General features: G+C 38.0%; 1 protein-coding gene across 3 annotated transcripts in view; it reads left to right on the forward strand.

Moving 5' to 3' along the window:
• Positions 1-15,265, forward strand: part of MDN1 (midasin AAA ATPase 1) — a 154,638-nt gene extending 139,373 nt beyond the window's left edge. For all 3 annotated transcript variants that reach the window (XM_042462369.1, XM_042462387.1, XM_042462377.1), the window contains 14 exons: positions 1,024-1,334; positions 1,528-1,689; positions 2,377-2,478; positions 3,427-3,628; positions 5,036-5,203; positions 5,361-5,515; positions 6,646-6,726; positions 7,984-8,099; positions 11,004-11,178; positions 11,772-11,845; positions 11,947-12,061; positions 12,666-12,729; positions 13,467-13,609; positions 14,378-15,265. In XM_042462369.1, the coding sequence (XP_042318303.1) occupies positions 1,024-1,334; positions 1,528-1,689; positions 2,377-2,478; positions 3,427-3,628; positions 5,036-5,203; positions 5,361-5,515; positions 6,646-6,726; positions 7,984-8,099; positions 11,004-11,178; positions 11,772-11,845; positions 11,947-12,061; positions 12,666-12,729; positions 13,467-13,609; positions 14,378-14,566 (2,057 nt within the window). In that variant the 3' untranslated portion in view covers positions 14,567-15,265. The remainder of the gene's footprint in view (positions 1-1,023; positions 1,335-1,527; positions 1,690-2,376; positions 2,479-3,426; positions 3,629-5,035; positions 5,204-5,360; positions 5,516-6,645; positions 6,727-7,983; positions 8,100-11,003; positions 11,179-11,771; positions 11,846-11,946; positions 12,062-12,665; positions 12,730-13,466; positions 13,610-14,377) is intronic.
• The last annotated feature ends 1,481 nt before the right edge of the window (positions 15,266-16,746 follow it).

Raw genomic sequence — 16,746 nt, forward strand, 5'->3', positions numbered from 1 at the left:
ATTGTTGGTTGTTCACAAATTCATTGTTATGCCCTGGGTATTTGTATTCTGGAAATTTTTGAGATAACTCTATGTGGTAAAAAGATTACTGCCTTTTTCTTTCATATTTGGAGTTTGTTTTCATATTTGCTCAACTTGACTGCTATAGCTCAGTTGTAGTGAAAGTTGCCTATGATAACTCTTAGGAAGTTCCTATGAATTCTTTTCCTACTTCCTGATGGACCTGCACTGCCATCATCATTGTTATTTACTTCTGTTCCACTATTGCCTTGCATGCTTTATTCTCACAGTCTTGCTTATGACCTTATGGGAAAAGCAGTCTGGTAACTTCTCAGTCAGATCGGTTATGGGGTTAAACTGATTCCTCTGTATTTGAATGTGTTACATCATTCACACCCTGGACACTAGGATCCTTTTCACATGGCTATTTAGCAGTTCTTGTTTTCAGTATAAATAGATGAGAAGTGGCTGAATGTATTCTTTTTATGGACTTGATATGAAACAAATATCTGTCAGCTTCTGATACACTCATATTTCAAGCAGAGGTGCACAGTTGGAACAAGAGATTTCCCTGAATCATTCAGTAATCCTTAGGTCTACCTCACACCCATTGCTGGAGCACTAAATAGCATGAGGTGTGATAAGAGGATGCACAGCAAGGGCTTAGGTCCAAGAGCAACAAGTTAATCAAACTTTTCTAAATTATTATTAGGTTTTAAGGTATGTTCTTCTTTGCCCTTTTTTGTTGCTCAGTACCACTGACATTTGTATGTGAGTATGACCAATATAATCTCTTCCTACTTAATTGATGACTTCTTTGTGGTTAATATCAGACACAGGTTTGGGCTTTGAAAAAAAATACTGTGATACTGAATTTCTGTATTACATTAACAGTGTTTACTATGTCAAGAAAGAGTAATGCTTTTAAATATAAAATTTCAGTTTCTAACAACTCAGCAGCTGTTTTAAATACATACACACACACTTAATCTGTTTTCTGAAAAATGTGTCTTTTTTCATTAGGAGAAAATCCTTTTGAGATTGATGAGAAGACGTTGAATGTAGATGAAAAAGAGATGAAGGAGAAGGATTCTGAAGATATGGGTGAAGATGGTCAGGATCCTGAGCAACTTGAAAAGGAGTCCTCTGAAGATAAAGGTGAAGGAGAAGATAAAATGGAAGAAGAAACAACAGACGAAGGAAACACAGAGAATCCTGAGGAAAATGCAGGTGATGAAGAAAAAGAAGAATCCTCAACAGAAGACCAAAAAGAATCCCCTGAAGCAGACAGTGGAAAGGGCATCCCAGATTCCAATCAAGGCCTTAATCCTCAGGTTTTACTTTTTACTTTGTCAGTACTTATTTTTTTCTATTAAGGAGGCATATGAGGAAATGTATATGATACAAGGCTAAAATTGCAATAAGTGGTAGCAGTACTCTAATTATTCAAGCAACAGATAGATCTTCTGTAGTATAAAAATCTTTCTGGGTATCCTTCCATCATATACATAATTTAATTGCTTTTAGGAAAATGAGGATGTCAGTAATCCTGACCAAGATGAGCATTTAACTGATGCTGTTGAGAGAATGGAACATGAAACATATGGACAAGCAGGAGAAGAGAACCTGCAGAGTGACACTGCTGTAGAACTGGTTGGAACTACTTCTGAGAAGGATCAGGCGAAAGAGGTGAAATGGAGAAACTTGTGTAGACTGTTTTTTAGCACAATTTTCAGGATTGTCTTCAGGGCTGTTGTCTTTCCATGCAAATGCAATGTACCCCATTTCTCTTTTCATAATTAGGATTTAATGGTATAAGAGAAATCTCTTCCATAATAAGTGAAAATGCTGCCTGTGGAATGAGCATTCTTTGGTATAAACTTTATACTTGAAATATTATACTCTCTTTCTACACACGCACACACACACACTTACATGTTTAGACACACACACACACACACACAGACACGTACACTGTAAACTTGTAATATAGACTGTATATGTAAACTGTAAGCTTACAGTCAGAAGATGACAAAAATTTTGAAATACTGTGTTTTACGTGAGGCTAGAAAACTAGCTCCAAGTTTAAATAATTGAAATTTCAAAGTTTTTGCCATCTAGGACTGTACAGTTTTACCAGGAATCACACTCACTCTGTGATCCAAAAGCCACTAAATATTCCGTACGATTCTCTGCACAGCATTACAATTGACTCAAAGGTATGTTCCCAGAAGTACAATCTAACATTACCTTTGTGTTTGGAAGACCATAGTTACCTTCCTTAATCCTAGGGGTTTTTTTTTGTTTTGTTTTGTTTTGTTTTGTTTTGGTGCTGTTTTAGCAGCCACTGTATCATTTTGAACATTTCGTTTACAGGAGCATGGAACTGGAACTGCTGATGCAAATCAGTCAGAAGGACATGAATCTGAATTAATGGCACGGCTAGCTTCTGAGAAACAAAGCAGAAAACATACACAGGTTTGTCATTCATAATTTTAAAACTTTGTAAGGTTAACTTGGAAAAAAGAAGTGATTAGATCTGCATTTCTTGAACTAACATGGTTTGGGATTTGTCTACCATCTTTCACACTTTCTGAATATGTGTCACATATTCAGTTCCAGAAATAATGTGTTCCCAGCTCAAAAAATGTTGCATTCAAAAATGCATATTTTTTCAAGTGAGTGTATTTAGTTAAATTCAGATTTCATGTCGGTTTTTTAAAATTGCAGAATGATGCAAAAATAGATCAAAATCAGTCTCTACTAATCATTCACCTGCTGCTGAGATTGATTATGGCACTACAGTCGTCCCTTACGATTCACAGGGGATCCGTTCTGGACCCACCCACCCCACCGCAAATCATAAAAACTGCAAATATTGGAGCCCCATTGTTTTCAGTGGCTGTGCACTCCTGCATGAGCACTGTGGGCACACACACCATTTTGTCCCTCCTGGCTTCCCATCCGTGGAAATTCAAAACCGCGAACGGGAAGTCAGCGAATCTGGAGGGATGACTGTATTTCTTCCTGTCCATTTTGCTTAACAAAAGAAAGCAGAAGGGAGGTTTGGCAGCATAATTTCAAATCAGTGCACTGTTTGAGACTTTGGAGAGCCATTAGTAGAGTAAATAGTAGAGGCTCAGAGAGGATGTATTAAATCCTTACTCTAAGGCTGCTTGATATGATGATAGTACTGATGAAGCTGATATCTTAAGAGATGCAGTTGGAGTACTGCTTGTGCACCTGCTTGTGTTAAATGCAGTGTTTTTCCAACCTTCAGAAGACTTTTCCATCATTAATAGAACCCTTTTGCACTCATAATCTCATCTCTGAGTAACAATGAGGGGTTAACAGAGCTTTGAAACATGAGTTTGGGTTTGGTTAGCCCCACATAGAACACATGGCTACACTTGTCTTTCTTTCCAGAGTTTCAAGAGAAAACCCGGACAAGCTGACAATGAGCGCTCAACAGGTGATCACAGTCAACATGTTCACAAGCGACTGCGAACTGTAGAGTCCAGCAATGAAACAGAGCAGACTTCAGAACAGCCAGAACAAAATATGGGAGAAGCTGATGCTTTTGAGCACATTAAACAAGGCAGTGAATCCTATGATGCGCAGACCTATGGTATGGCAGCATTCACTTCATGTTTTCAGAAGGACAAATGATTTTCAATCCTCTTCAGCACTACTATTTCATGGTTAAATGAGAATGAAAATGCTGTCTCTATTGCCGTGTAAACAATGAAATTATGCTTACAGGGTTGGATGATAAATATTGTAGGCAACAACCCTATTATATTTGCACTGAATTTTATTTAAGAGGAGTTTTCTCTGTCATTGAGAATGCAGTCCTTGTACATACTTACCTGAGTGCTAGTACCATTGACGTTAGTAGAGCTTACTTCTAAGTAGATGTGCACAAAATCACACTCTTAAACATTCTAAGTCTTATGGAATGCCACATTTCTCTTTAAACAGCTACTTAGTTTTAAACCAAATTTAAAGCAATTTAAAAAAATAATCCTCTAAGATGCTTCCCAGTTTTGTCGTAGTCTACAAATCCATACTGCAGCCCATGATCTCAAGCTGTATAACACACTATTAATAGTGTTGTCCAGAGATTTCTAATGCAGTCATGAACTTAGTAGTTAGGTTGCTTTGAAGATAATGGCCCTGCCCCTAGCATGTCAGTGGCCCAGTTTTTCCTTTTTCATGTAACCCTTGTGAACTGATTTTTATGCTATATATTCTAGATGTCATTTTTAAAAACTAAATGTTCTTATATTCAGTGTAGATGTTGTTGAAGTCACCAGAATTATGAAATATCAGTCTGGCAACACCTTGTATAATTTGTTGTTCAGTTCGTTCCTCCTGAAAAGTACATGTTCATGATCATGTTAAGATCTTAATGTTTACCCGATGCTTATTTAAGTATTCTGTCTTGAGTTAATACTTACAAAATGAAATAAATAACTAAAATTCTATTGTTTATGCTGGTTAGGGTTGATGGAAGTTGCATTTCAACAATATTTGGAGATCTTATCTGCTCAACCTGAACTCTAGAGGATAGGATAGCTTACTTAAGATAATTTGGCCATCTGTGGAAACTCACTGAGGTGACAGTTTCCATACCTTTTTAATTCTCCACAGCACACAGATTCCTTCACTTGGTGAGGAAGCTGCGCTATGAATTTTTAAAGTTCCCACTTCATTGTTGCTGCTACTATGGCTAAACTGTCATTCTTAGCAATATGAAAAGAGTAAATGCTGGCTCTATTTTATGTTTTAGTTTTAAAGAATACTACAAAATAATGCCTCCGGAGCATCTTCAGCACTCCAAAGTGCTAATAAATGTTAGCTGTTATAATATTTCACCAGCTTGTATTGCTTCTCCCCTTCACATGCAGTTATAAAACAGGGCTTCAGATGTTTGATGTTCATTAGGGCATTATATTATTTTATTATTATATTATTTTAAAGTTTTGTGATTTGATTTGATTTGTTTATGCTCTCTCTCTCCCCCACCCCCCAGATGTTGCTAGTAAAGAGCAACAAGAAACTATCATGCCTGTTAATGAAGATAATGAAGAACCAGTATCTGAAGATATAGCTATGGAAACAGAAGCTCAAAATATTGAGGATCTTAAAGCTGCAGACACAGAGAAGCTGAATCCAGAAATGAAAATGTCTTCCAAATCAAGTAAATTATCCACTTACTATTTCAAGAATTTTGTTCTTCTGGATTATTTTTTATTGTTATTTATGTTCCTAATAGTAGTGTATATGTGCAGTGTAACCATATAGTAGTTGGAATGGATGAAAATAATATTAGGGATGTCTGTGCTGTTCAACTCTAGAATCAGAGGAATTGGAATTGGATGGCCAAGCTTTCAATATGGAAGAGGAGGAAGGACATGGAAAAGAGAAATCGCCACCAGAAATAAAGCCAGAGAGAAATAAATACTCCACTATACATACTGCTCATCAGTTCTTGAAAGATACTGCATTCCAGGTAAACAGCCAGTAACACTAGGAAAGAAACAGAGGTCAGCATTTTATATTGGCTGTCCAGTTAAGCATATGTGACCAAATAGTGCCTCTTGACCCATGCCCCCACCCAAAAAGAATCTCAGGGCACAGGCAGGTGGCATTTCCTCACACCAGCTAGCAAGAGTGTCACCACCAGACCCTGGTCCATGTTGCAATTCATGTCACAGTTGGCAGGATGGGGGTGAAAATGTCATTTGTCCATGTCCTTATCATCATCAGAAAAGACCCCCTTCGCTCCATGTGGCAGCTACCTAGTAAAGTAGCTTGGGGGGCAGTTACAATCATGGCAGTAGTGCCACAATCGTGAATAGGGTAGAACATGAATATGGATGTGCTACAGATGCATAACTCCAGGTTATATACCCATAAGTGATCCTGAATTCTGGTCAGGATATTCTGATGGAGTACAGATGAAGTCTTTGAAATCTAATGATTTAAGATCAAATTTCTAAGGTTTTAAACTGTTTTAATTTATATCAATTATTACATTGTTTAATAAGTTTTAGACTGTTTAAATTGCCCTTCATTGTTACTTATGTAAATTGTTTTAAACTTGTTTTTGTCGGTATGCAACCCTGAAATCTTGCAAGATATAGGGTGAAATATAAATAATTGAATACAATGAATAAATGTCATTGATTGATTGAAAAGACATGTGTAACAATGGGCTGAATATAGTGGTTCAGGATCCCCACTGTCTCTGTAAATAGAGAGAGTCAGTTTCAGGAGCCTTGTAGGCCTACTGAAAGTCCACCAGGCTCAGTCTTCACACATTCTCCCTTCATTTGAGAGAGGGGAAGGGACAATACATCACTGTAAATGTATGAAAGCCCAGATTCAGTTTTTTCACACCTGAATAGGGAAGCTGTATACATTTTAACAGCCGGTGATGCACCCTTGTGCTTCCAGTGTAGGAACATAAATTATTTATGTAGGAAGAAGATTCTCCATACTTCTCTAAAGTATTGCAGTACTGTCTTTAAAAACATACTTTAAACAGTTACGAGTACTATAATTCTTAACAGATATATATGAGATATACTTATACAACATGTGCATGTTATTGTTTGGTTCCAATTTGTTGTATTTAAGAACATTGTTAAGAATCCTGAAGAGCTGAGACAGGAACTAGAGAAGCAGCTGGAAGCCTGGCAAACAGGGAACATTGCTGAGGTGGGTGATTTATTTAATCAAGCAAATACGTTTTTATATTTTATTGCAACTTTTGCTGTGATATGAGAAATCAAAACCTTGTTTCTGAACTCATATTAAATATTTGGAGTTAGGCCAGTCTAGAGCATTAAAATGAATGAAACTTGTTTAATAATCTAAGTTTTGAAAATTTTAATTGATCTGCAGAAGTTGGGACTACAGCTGTCTATGCATTGCAGAAATAATAATACAGTTTGACACAACTTTAACTGCCATGGCTAAATGCCATAGAATTCTGGAATTGGTAGTTTTGTGAGATATTTAGCCTTCTCTGTCACAGAGCACTGGTGCCACAACAAACTACAAACCCTAGGACTCCATAGCATTGAGCTATGGCTGTTAAAGCGGTGTCAAACTGCATTATTTCTGTAGTGCAGATGCAGTCCATAATTGTATTTAGTCATGTGGTTACAACCAATTTAATTATTACAGAATAAGAATCTTAGTTCTGAAATCTGATAAAACCAGTTCAGTATATAGATAGCACTTATAATTGTAATGACTCATAATAAATTGCTTAAAATCCCACATGATGTTAAAAAGTAAAAAGCCTTAGGACACGGTTCTCTATGGTCTGTCTAAGCCAAGTACAAAGACAAATCCCGTTCCTTGCTTTTTCTAGGTTTATTTGGAAAGGGATGTGGAAAGTGCAGCCCACAAGCTGCACGTAGCCCTTGTAAACCTATATTGTGTCCTCTAACGATCTCCCCAAGCTCTCATATCCACCTAAAATTTTTGTTGTAATTGTTTGACCAAACCAAGCTCAAAACCACCTTCCAGTGCTCCCACTGTATTTGCCACCACACCAGAAACCAAATGATCAAATATCATCCAAAAACGAAACCTTAAAGTCCCATCTAGAGCACCAATGTAGCCCATCCCTGATTTACAGGGAAGGAACCATCCACAATGGATAATCTCCTATTGCCACCCAGGCCAGGCAGGAATCACATGATCTAAACGGCTTTTAACATGTCAAGACTGGAGTCCTGGCTTCTCCTTCAATTCTTATACCTGCCTTAAGCCCAAGAAATGTCTCCTCACTGCATTCAAGATTTCTTAAGTATTGTGCATCACCTGTTATATCAATGATTAGAAAATGGGGGGAGGGGGCAGGAATCTAAAGAAACTAGGGGAAAAACCTAGTTGTTTTCTGAATTGTTGCAGTGACTGAATCTTAAGAAAATCTTAAACAAGTATCTGTTTGTTTCGTGTTAGGAAAAGGCAGCAGCAGAGATGTGGCAACGGTATCATTTGCTAACTGCACCTCTTTCACAACAACTCTGTGAACAGCTCCGGCTCATACTGGAGCCAACTCAAGCAGCCAAGCTGAAGTAAGTTGAGTCTCTGTCAGACAGATGGACAGCTGTATAAAAAGCAGGGGCCATTTTCAACCGCCCCCCTGCAGAAGCAGCCCCCAGTGTGCCCGTGCATCAGATGTAATGTCACTATATTTGGCTGGTGTTCAGCTGAAATAAGGCAATGGGGAGCAGTAGAAAAGCAACTTGAAAGCAATTTTCTTTCATTTAAGGGGCAAAAAATAGTTTAAAAAAAAATCTGGGGAGGTTGAGGGCTGCAAAAGTAGGGTTTAAAGTCAGTACACAACCCACAGGCCACACATTTACTGTCCCTACTGTAAAGCTTACAGCTCAGGCTATAATTTTACTGTTTGCCCACCAAGAAGCCACCAAAGCCAGGGTTGCTGAACAATACTGATCTTTATCAAACTACAGTGGTACCCCGGGATACGAATGCGCCGCCTTACGAAATTTCCGGGTTACGAAAAAAATCCATAGAAAAAACTGTTCCGGGTTACGAAGGTTATTTCGGGTTACGAAAAATTTTTTGGTGCTTTTCGGCGCTTTTTCGCACGAAATCGCGGCTTTCGCTATTAGCACCTATGGCTTTTTCGGCTTACGAAGCATTTCGGGTTACGAACGCGGCGGCGGAACGAATTAAATTCGTAACCCGGGGTACCACTGTATATCTCTTTGGAGAGTGGTGGTAAAAACAAAATCAAATTCACTCTTCATTGTCTCTTCTGGTGTGTTTGTGTGGTAATATGTTTGTTTAATCATTGATTTTTCATAGTTTGAAAGATAAAGGTCTGTTATAGCAAAAGCAAAGATCCTCCTATAGTAGCACCCTTAAAAATAAAACATTATGGCTGAAATCCTGTTGTTACTCCTGACTTCAGAAGACCCATTGACTCATTGGGATTTACATATGTGTTGACTCACCATTCAACAGTTGATTGAGTCTAGAACAAACCAACAGGATTCCAGTCATCTTATGGCAAGAAGTGGGAACCATGAAGCCCACCAGATGTTATTGGATTCCAATTCTCATCAGTCCCACCCAACATTCAATGGTGAGGAATGCTGGGGGTTGCAGTCCCACATCTGGAAGACTATATGAAAGTGTATGCCAGCCCACCATTATGACATGCACATTCATAGACCAGATTCAATGTCATTAGATTTGTCAGGGGTTGGATTTGGCACTCATGTCAAAAAATGTTGTACAATTTGTCAGCAGGATTGAATCAAAATTGATAAGAATCTCGGCTTTCTGTTGTCCAAAATACATTGCAGAAATAATCCAGTTTGAAACTGCATTAATTGCCCTGGCTCAATGCAAGGGAATCCTGGGATTTATAGTTTGCTGTGGCACCAGAGCTCTCTGACAGAGAAGGCTAAATGTGTCACAGAACTACAGTTCTCAGAATTCCCTAGCAAGGGCAGTTTGGTCTCAAACTGGATTATTTTTGCAGTATGTTTTGGACTCATGTGAAACGAAATATTTCCAGCCATTATGGTTATGAAGATAATGCATGTTGAAGTCTCATGAGCCCAGAAAAAACAGATGAATAAAACTTTCTAAATATAGAGGAAGGGTTCTAATGTCTTTGATAATCTCATGATGATATCAAAGTAAATTGCACAAAATAAGAAATATGACGCAGATGTCTTGACTTTCATAATTGATGCAGGCTATAGAATCCAGTTTTTCTAATAATAGTTGGGATTATCTAAGCAGAAGCTTTATTTTTGACATAAATTATGCATACCTCATGCTACATAGCAAAGTAATAATTATTATTATTATGGAGGGCAGGATTGACATCTTTCATTTTTTTATTTTGTTCTTCTTCTTGTTGGCCAGAATCCTGTTGTGGAGTTACCAATGCATAACCTAGAGTTATACATTTGTAACTGTTTGATATTCATGATCCCTACATATTCCCTAGTTTAGCGGACTCATAGGGACTGTGACAGTCTCCCAGTCAGCATTGCTGAGCAGCAGCCACTGGAATCAATGAGGGTCTATTTCCCTGTCACTCACGATGCTGCTGTGATGTTCCTACTCTAAAGTGGTGTGAGGGGAAATTGCAACAGGGACCTCGATTTTGCCTGTTGGTAGTAAAGATTGCTTGTAGAAGGGGGTCGCCATTCAGGTGCTTCTTGATCAACAGGGGAACAGACCCCCATCAATCACAGTGGCTGCTGGCCAATAAGTGGAAATGGGTTGAGCCAGAAGTCACACAACAATGATGTTTACACATTCATAATTAGAATTCCCAACTGGATTCAAGCCATTATTGTTATACTAATTCGGTTCACTTTGGAGTTACAATGATTTTTTAAAAAAATGTTTTAATAAAGATTATTCCAGTTCTTAAGAAGCTGTGATTTTGTTTTTGTTTTTCAATTCAAAATTGATAACTCAATCAACATCTGCTCTTTTAAAATCAGGATAACTTAAGTAGGCATGTGTATATATCTCTAGATGCCCAACATGGAACACTAAACCTATTAGTAAATTTGTGTCTATATTTGATCATAACTACAGTAGTAGTTTCAAAGTGAAAACCATGTTAGTCTGTTTCAGCATAAAATGGAAAAATGGTGTGTGTGTGTGTGTGTGTGTGTGTGTGTGTGTGTGTGTGCGTGTGCAGGAATCATCACCATCTTTGAGATGAATTTATTTTAGCATGAACTTCCATGGATATCCATCTACTTCAGTAATGGAGTTGGAGACACAGCCACAGGTATACTCAAGTTGCAAGGTTGTGATGGGTGCAGATAGTGTAATGACATACCCCCCCAAAAATGCAAATTATCAATTTGTGATACATTATTTTGTGTAGAATATTTTCTTTAGAAGGGTATTCTGCCTTGTTTTCCCTCTCACATGCCAGTGCTGTTAATACTTTGCATTTTCTTCTTAATTCTTAGAGGTGACTATAGAACAGGAAAAAGACTAAACATGCGCAAAGTAATTCCCTATATTGCCAGTCAATTCCGAAAGGATAAGATATGGTTACGAAGAACCAAGCCTAGCAAACGACAGTACCAGATTTGTTTGGCCCTTGATGACTCAGCCAGTATGATAGACAACCATTCTAAACAGGTAAAAGCATATGAAATTATAAAGTGGCTAAACTGGGAACTTAAAGGCTGACGACCTTCATAAGTATATCTTCAGTGGAATATTCACCTCAAGCTTCTGCTCTTCCTCTCCAACTCCATTAACCCAACTGAATATTGTCAGCTGCCCTGTCTCTTGTTATATAAAAGCTATTCCAGATACCAGTTTCAAGTCTAGGGCTAATAATGGGAAACTGGATGTTTAAGCCCATTACAGCACTAAGTTGGATGAGGTATTTCTTTCCCTGTGGCAGGAAATAGTCATTGGGGAAAGAACCAGAAAATTGCATTACATGGCTGGATCATTCTGTGCTGTAATTCCTTGTGCTGTTATATATATTTTGTTTTTATACACACACACATACACACTTCTGGAGTATCTGAGATTAAAAATCTCACGTACTCCAGAAGAGTGTGTGTGTGTGTATAATCTCAGATACTCCAGAAGAAAGCTTTCCTTATTGGAAGTGTTTATTTAATGTTGTAGTACAGTTTGTTAATTGTGAATTGACACATTTTATGTATTACGCTTTGATATACAATGGATTCCAACTTGTTTCCTTTTGTTTTCTGTAGCTTGCATATGAATCCCTGGCAGTGATTGGAAATGCTTTGACTCTTCTAGAGGTGGGGCAGATTGCTGTATGCAGGTAAGGATACTTTTAAGGTTAAAACAAAGTTGGCTATAATGAAATGAATATAACTCTTGCACAGTGCATAATTGGAAAACCTGTGTTTAACTTTATTGCAGTTTTGGTGAAACAGTTCAACTACTGCATCCATTCCATGAACAATTTAGTGACCAATCAGGAACTCGGATACTACAGCTCTGCAAATTTGAACAAAAGAAAACTAAGATAGCTCAGGTATTTCCAGTATTACCTCTTGGATGAATTGCACTGTTAGGTTTTCCTTTAAGCAGCTCTTGTTGCAAATCCCATATTATTAGACTATCATGTTTAGAAAGGAATATTGGGTATTTACTGTGGTATGTTCACTTGCTGTAATGAGTGGAGGATCCTTCCTCCTCCAGGTTGCTTCTCCCACTAGCTCTGAAAGGTGGAAATGTTCATATCAGACTGAATGGCCTTCACACATGAGAAACAATCCTCTCTCCCCAAGTTGGTTTCTTTCCTGAATTGCAGAATATCTAAGAATGCCCTCTTCTGAAGAAGAAAAATAAGGCTGCAGTTAAGCTAGTTGTTTTATTATTTTATCCCATTTTTATTTGGGGGGCATCAGTCATATGACCCTTGTGCTCTCTTCCAACTCTGATTCTATGAGTTATGTAAACTCAAGGTAACGAAGGACATAATTTGGCAACAATACAGTTTTGACAATTTTTTATTTTTTTTTTTGGAATTGATAGTCTGCTGTTCTCAACTTCTCTTTCACTTTTGTAAATTTAGTGTCACTATGAGGGGCTTTTTCACTCACAATAGATTATTTTACTCTTTTACCTTTCTCCAGTTCTTAGAATCTTCAATAGATATGTTTGCTTCAGCCCAGCAGTTGTCTCAAAATATTAATCCAGGTAAGTCCCCCTCTCTCTTTTTAAAACAACTGATTGCCCTAAAACAAGAGAGTGGAAAGTGTGACCCTTGAACTGCATGTGGCCCCTATTTTTGTGGTTCCTGAATCCTCCCACCAGCCCCCCAAAGCTACTCAATTTCCCACTAAAAATGTTAGCCTGAAAACTTCACAGAAAAGCCACTCAAAATGTTTGAAATGGAAACACTCCCATTCACACAACCACCTTTAGAACCCACAAATTATTATTTACTTTATTTGTATCCTGCGTTTTTCCCAGGACAGGACCCAAGGTAGCTCCATTTACTTTGCTGTCTCTCCTAACATGCCAACAGAAAGTGATGAAATATCCCTTCCAGTTGCCATTTGAGAGGGACTTGAGAGGAAGCAGATATTTGGGCCAGCCACCCCTACCATAGAAGCACTACACTGACCTTACCAGAAGCATTGCTTTATCATTATAATATTGTTGGTTGCAATAGCACTTCTTAACAAATAGGCTCTTTAAGTGTTGCAATTTTAGTGCTGGATAACCTCAGTCAGGTCTTTATTTATTTCATTGCTTACAGGATTGGTATTGCTTATAATAGCCATTTAAAATGTATTTTTGAGGAGGAAACAAAAAATTAGATTCTCATCTAGTACTATAAAAGCAGTACCCTTTAGTAAATTTTTGGGGCATAAGAGCTTTTCTCAGTTCTGTGTGAATTCTTTAAAATGAATTTGTGTCTTTCCTAATAGAAACGGCTCAGTTGCTCCTAATAGTATCAGATGGAAGAGGTCTTTTCCTTGAGGGCAAGGAACGTGTGACAGCAGCTGTTCAGTCTGTTCAAAATGCAAACATCTTCATCATTTTTGTAGTGCTGGACAACCCTAATTCAAGGGTGAGTGAAAGAAGAATGGGAGAATGAGTACTCAGGCATGTTAATTGTGAATAAGTCCAAGGCAGTGAAGTATCTAGATTTCACACTAGAACCACCTGGTGGAAAGGTCTGCTTTAATTTTTGAAAGTTTCTGATTCTTTTCATCCCCTTGGTAGCAGAAGTATTGAACTTACCTCATGTTCAAGTTTCCCAGCCACCTAAATGCTGATTTTCCACAAAATAGTTTCCCATTCCTCTAGTATGACTTCTTCCTACCACAGCAGTGTAGAAAGTACAAGCCCTGCACTTCTGGGGGCCAGATTGGGCTGTTCTCTAGTTTATTCTCTTATCAGGACCTTCAGTATTCATAATATGCTAGATTCTAAATACAGTGGACCTTAGGTACCTGCTGAGGTTTAGTTCCAGCACACACACGTACATGGATACCAAAATATGTGGGTGCTGAAGTCCCATTACACATAGTGTAATGTAAAATGGCATAGTAAAATGGTGTCCCTTATATAAAATGGCAAAATCAGGATTTGCTTTTTGTAATTTATATTTTTTGGAATACTTTCCATCCATAGATAGTTGAATGGAAAATGAGATAGAGAGGCAACTTGATTTTCAGCTGTTCTCTCACACAACTGTTTCTATTTTCATCTGTTTTACCTAGTTGTATCTTTTCTTACTTTGATCTTGGGGAATCAAGAAAGTGTGTACTGTTAGATATGCTACTTTTCTATAGCAGTATATGTGCTCTTATCAACCTCCCATTTTAATTCACAGGACTCGATCTTGGACATTAAAGTACCTGTGTTCAAATGCCATGGGGAATTGCCAGAAATAAGGTCGTACATGGAAGAATTTCCCTTTCCTTTCTACGTAATTCTCAGAGATGTGAATGCCCTCCCAGAGACTCTCAGTGATGCCTTAAGGCAGTGGTTTGAGTTGGTGACTGCATCAGACAGCCTGTAGTTTGCCAGTGCAAGTGAATATCCGGTTGCCAGTTCATCAGCGAATTTGAGATGCTGTACAAAAGGACCACACACTTCAAATGTGCATTCTCCCTTCTCAGCGCAGGAGACTGCAATCCCAGATGATTTGCAGTGGTGTTCATTTATTTCCTTGCCTATGTCTGGAAACAGTGGGAAACCCACCTTCTCCCTTTAATTGTTCTTTGAATAATTTATTCTAAAATTAATTTGGTATTTCTCTATCATTAAGAAATAGACATTTCCTAAAACTCTGTTCCTATCGTAGTAAGATGCTAGTTTCCCTTTTGAGAGAAGAAATCGCAACTAGAAATGTTTAACCATAATAAGATATACTTGTCTGTCTTAGGTCACATGTATGAGTGGACCCTGTGTTTGCGGTGGGGGGGTGCGGGTTGAATTCAACACAACCAAAAAGAAACCTACTTGAATACTTGAAACTGTTCATGTTGCTGAATAGTTACTGGTTGTCTGATAATGCTAGAAGGGTATTTTTATGACAGGAAAGACTCTGCATTATCATTTTACACTGTGAAATTTGCCCTCTGTCCAAGGCAAATATCAAGATACATTTTGATATCCTTAAAGCATGCACAGGACTCTTTCTCCCTTAAACCTTTTTTTCATTGCAAAAACTATGCATCATTTGTGATTACTAATAAAGATGTTTTGTCATTTGTAATTGTCGCCGTTATTTGTCAGGACTGATTTAAGTCTAAAAGCGTCTAAAACAAATTGTCTCTGTATTATAAACCTTATAAACATAATTTTTAAAATTTATTTTGTCTATGGGAATACAATGTCCTTTAAGGTAATAACTTCTGTTCAATTCAGGTTTTACTTTAATTTGTTTTATTTATTTATATACCGCTATTCCAAAGATCATAGCAGTGAACAGCAAGTAAGCTAATTAGCAAGTAAGCTAAATAGCCCCCAACAGTCTGGGTACTCATTTTAGCGACCTCAGAAGGATGCAAGCCTGAGTTGAGCTGGTCTTGAACTCGCAACCTTGTGGTTTTGAGTGAATGGCTGCAGTACAGGCATAATTTTAGTTGTTTTGTGTCTTTTAAATACTTCATTAGTGTTGCCTCATTATTTGGAAAGTGATGCATTAATATTTTCATTTTCTAATTTTTCCCCTCTGAATTCTTTACATCCCAAACTTGTGGCCCTCCAAATGTTGTTGGACTGCAATTTCCATCAGCTTCACCAATGGACAGTTTTACTGGGGAGTTTCCTCTAGATTCCTGTTTGGAAATCCCCTTACTTTACCACTGTATTATATTTCTTTTTAAACTTTGCAGCACCTCTTTTTTAGGTATTCGTATTGGGTCTTTTCACAGCTAGTTATCCCTTATCACAACTTTTTACCTCAGGGATTGGATACCTTTTTTGTTTTTAAACCGTATAGCCCCTCTCCGGTACTCAAATGGGGTCTTTTCACTCTACTTTACCAAAACTTTTACCTTAGTTACTCATGTGGTGAAGTGGTTTGAGTGTTGGACTTTGGAGAACAGGGTTCAAGTCCCTGCTCAGCCATGAAACCTCCTGGGTGGCCATCACACTTTCTCAGCCTCAGTGGATGGCAATGGCAAACCTCCTCTGAAGAAGAAAACCCCATGTTAGGGTCACCATAAATTGGAAACGACTTGAAGGCACACAGCAACATACTACTATATCAACCACAGGCATCATCTTTTTGTGCGTTTGGGATGTTATTATACTTTGTTACATGGCCAACACACAGGATGACCAGATGTCATAACCACAAAAAAGGCCAAATCACTGCAAATTGTAGAACAGTCAATAAAAGTGTAGGACATTACCAAATAAAAGCTAAAAAATGGAAAATTATGCTGCTTAGTTGTGCTCTCAATGGAAGGACATTTTGAAATCCCTCTTGGACAGAAGGCTGAAGTGTAGGACATGTCCTGGAAAAGGAGGACCTCTGGTCACCCTGCCAACAGGGCTACCTCTGAGTATCACTCTTTATCATTATATCAGCCACCATAACAGGCATCACTGTTTTGTGGACTTGGGATGTTATTGTACTTTGCTATAACAGGGTGACCAGGCGTTCTCAATGGAAGGACATTTTGAAATCCCTCTTGGACAGAAGGCTGAAGTGTAGGACATGTCCTGGAAAAGGAGGACCTCTGGTCA

The sequence above is a fragment of the Sceloporus undulatus genome, chromosome 1, assembly GCF_019175285.1.
Source record: "Sceloporus undulatus isolate JIND9_A2432 ecotype Alabama chromosome 1, SceUnd_v1.1, whole genome shotgun sequence".
Classification (NCBI taxonomy): domain Eukaryota; kingdom Metazoa; phylum Chordata; class Lepidosauria; order Squamata; family Phrynosomatidae; genus Sceloporus; species Sceloporus undulatus.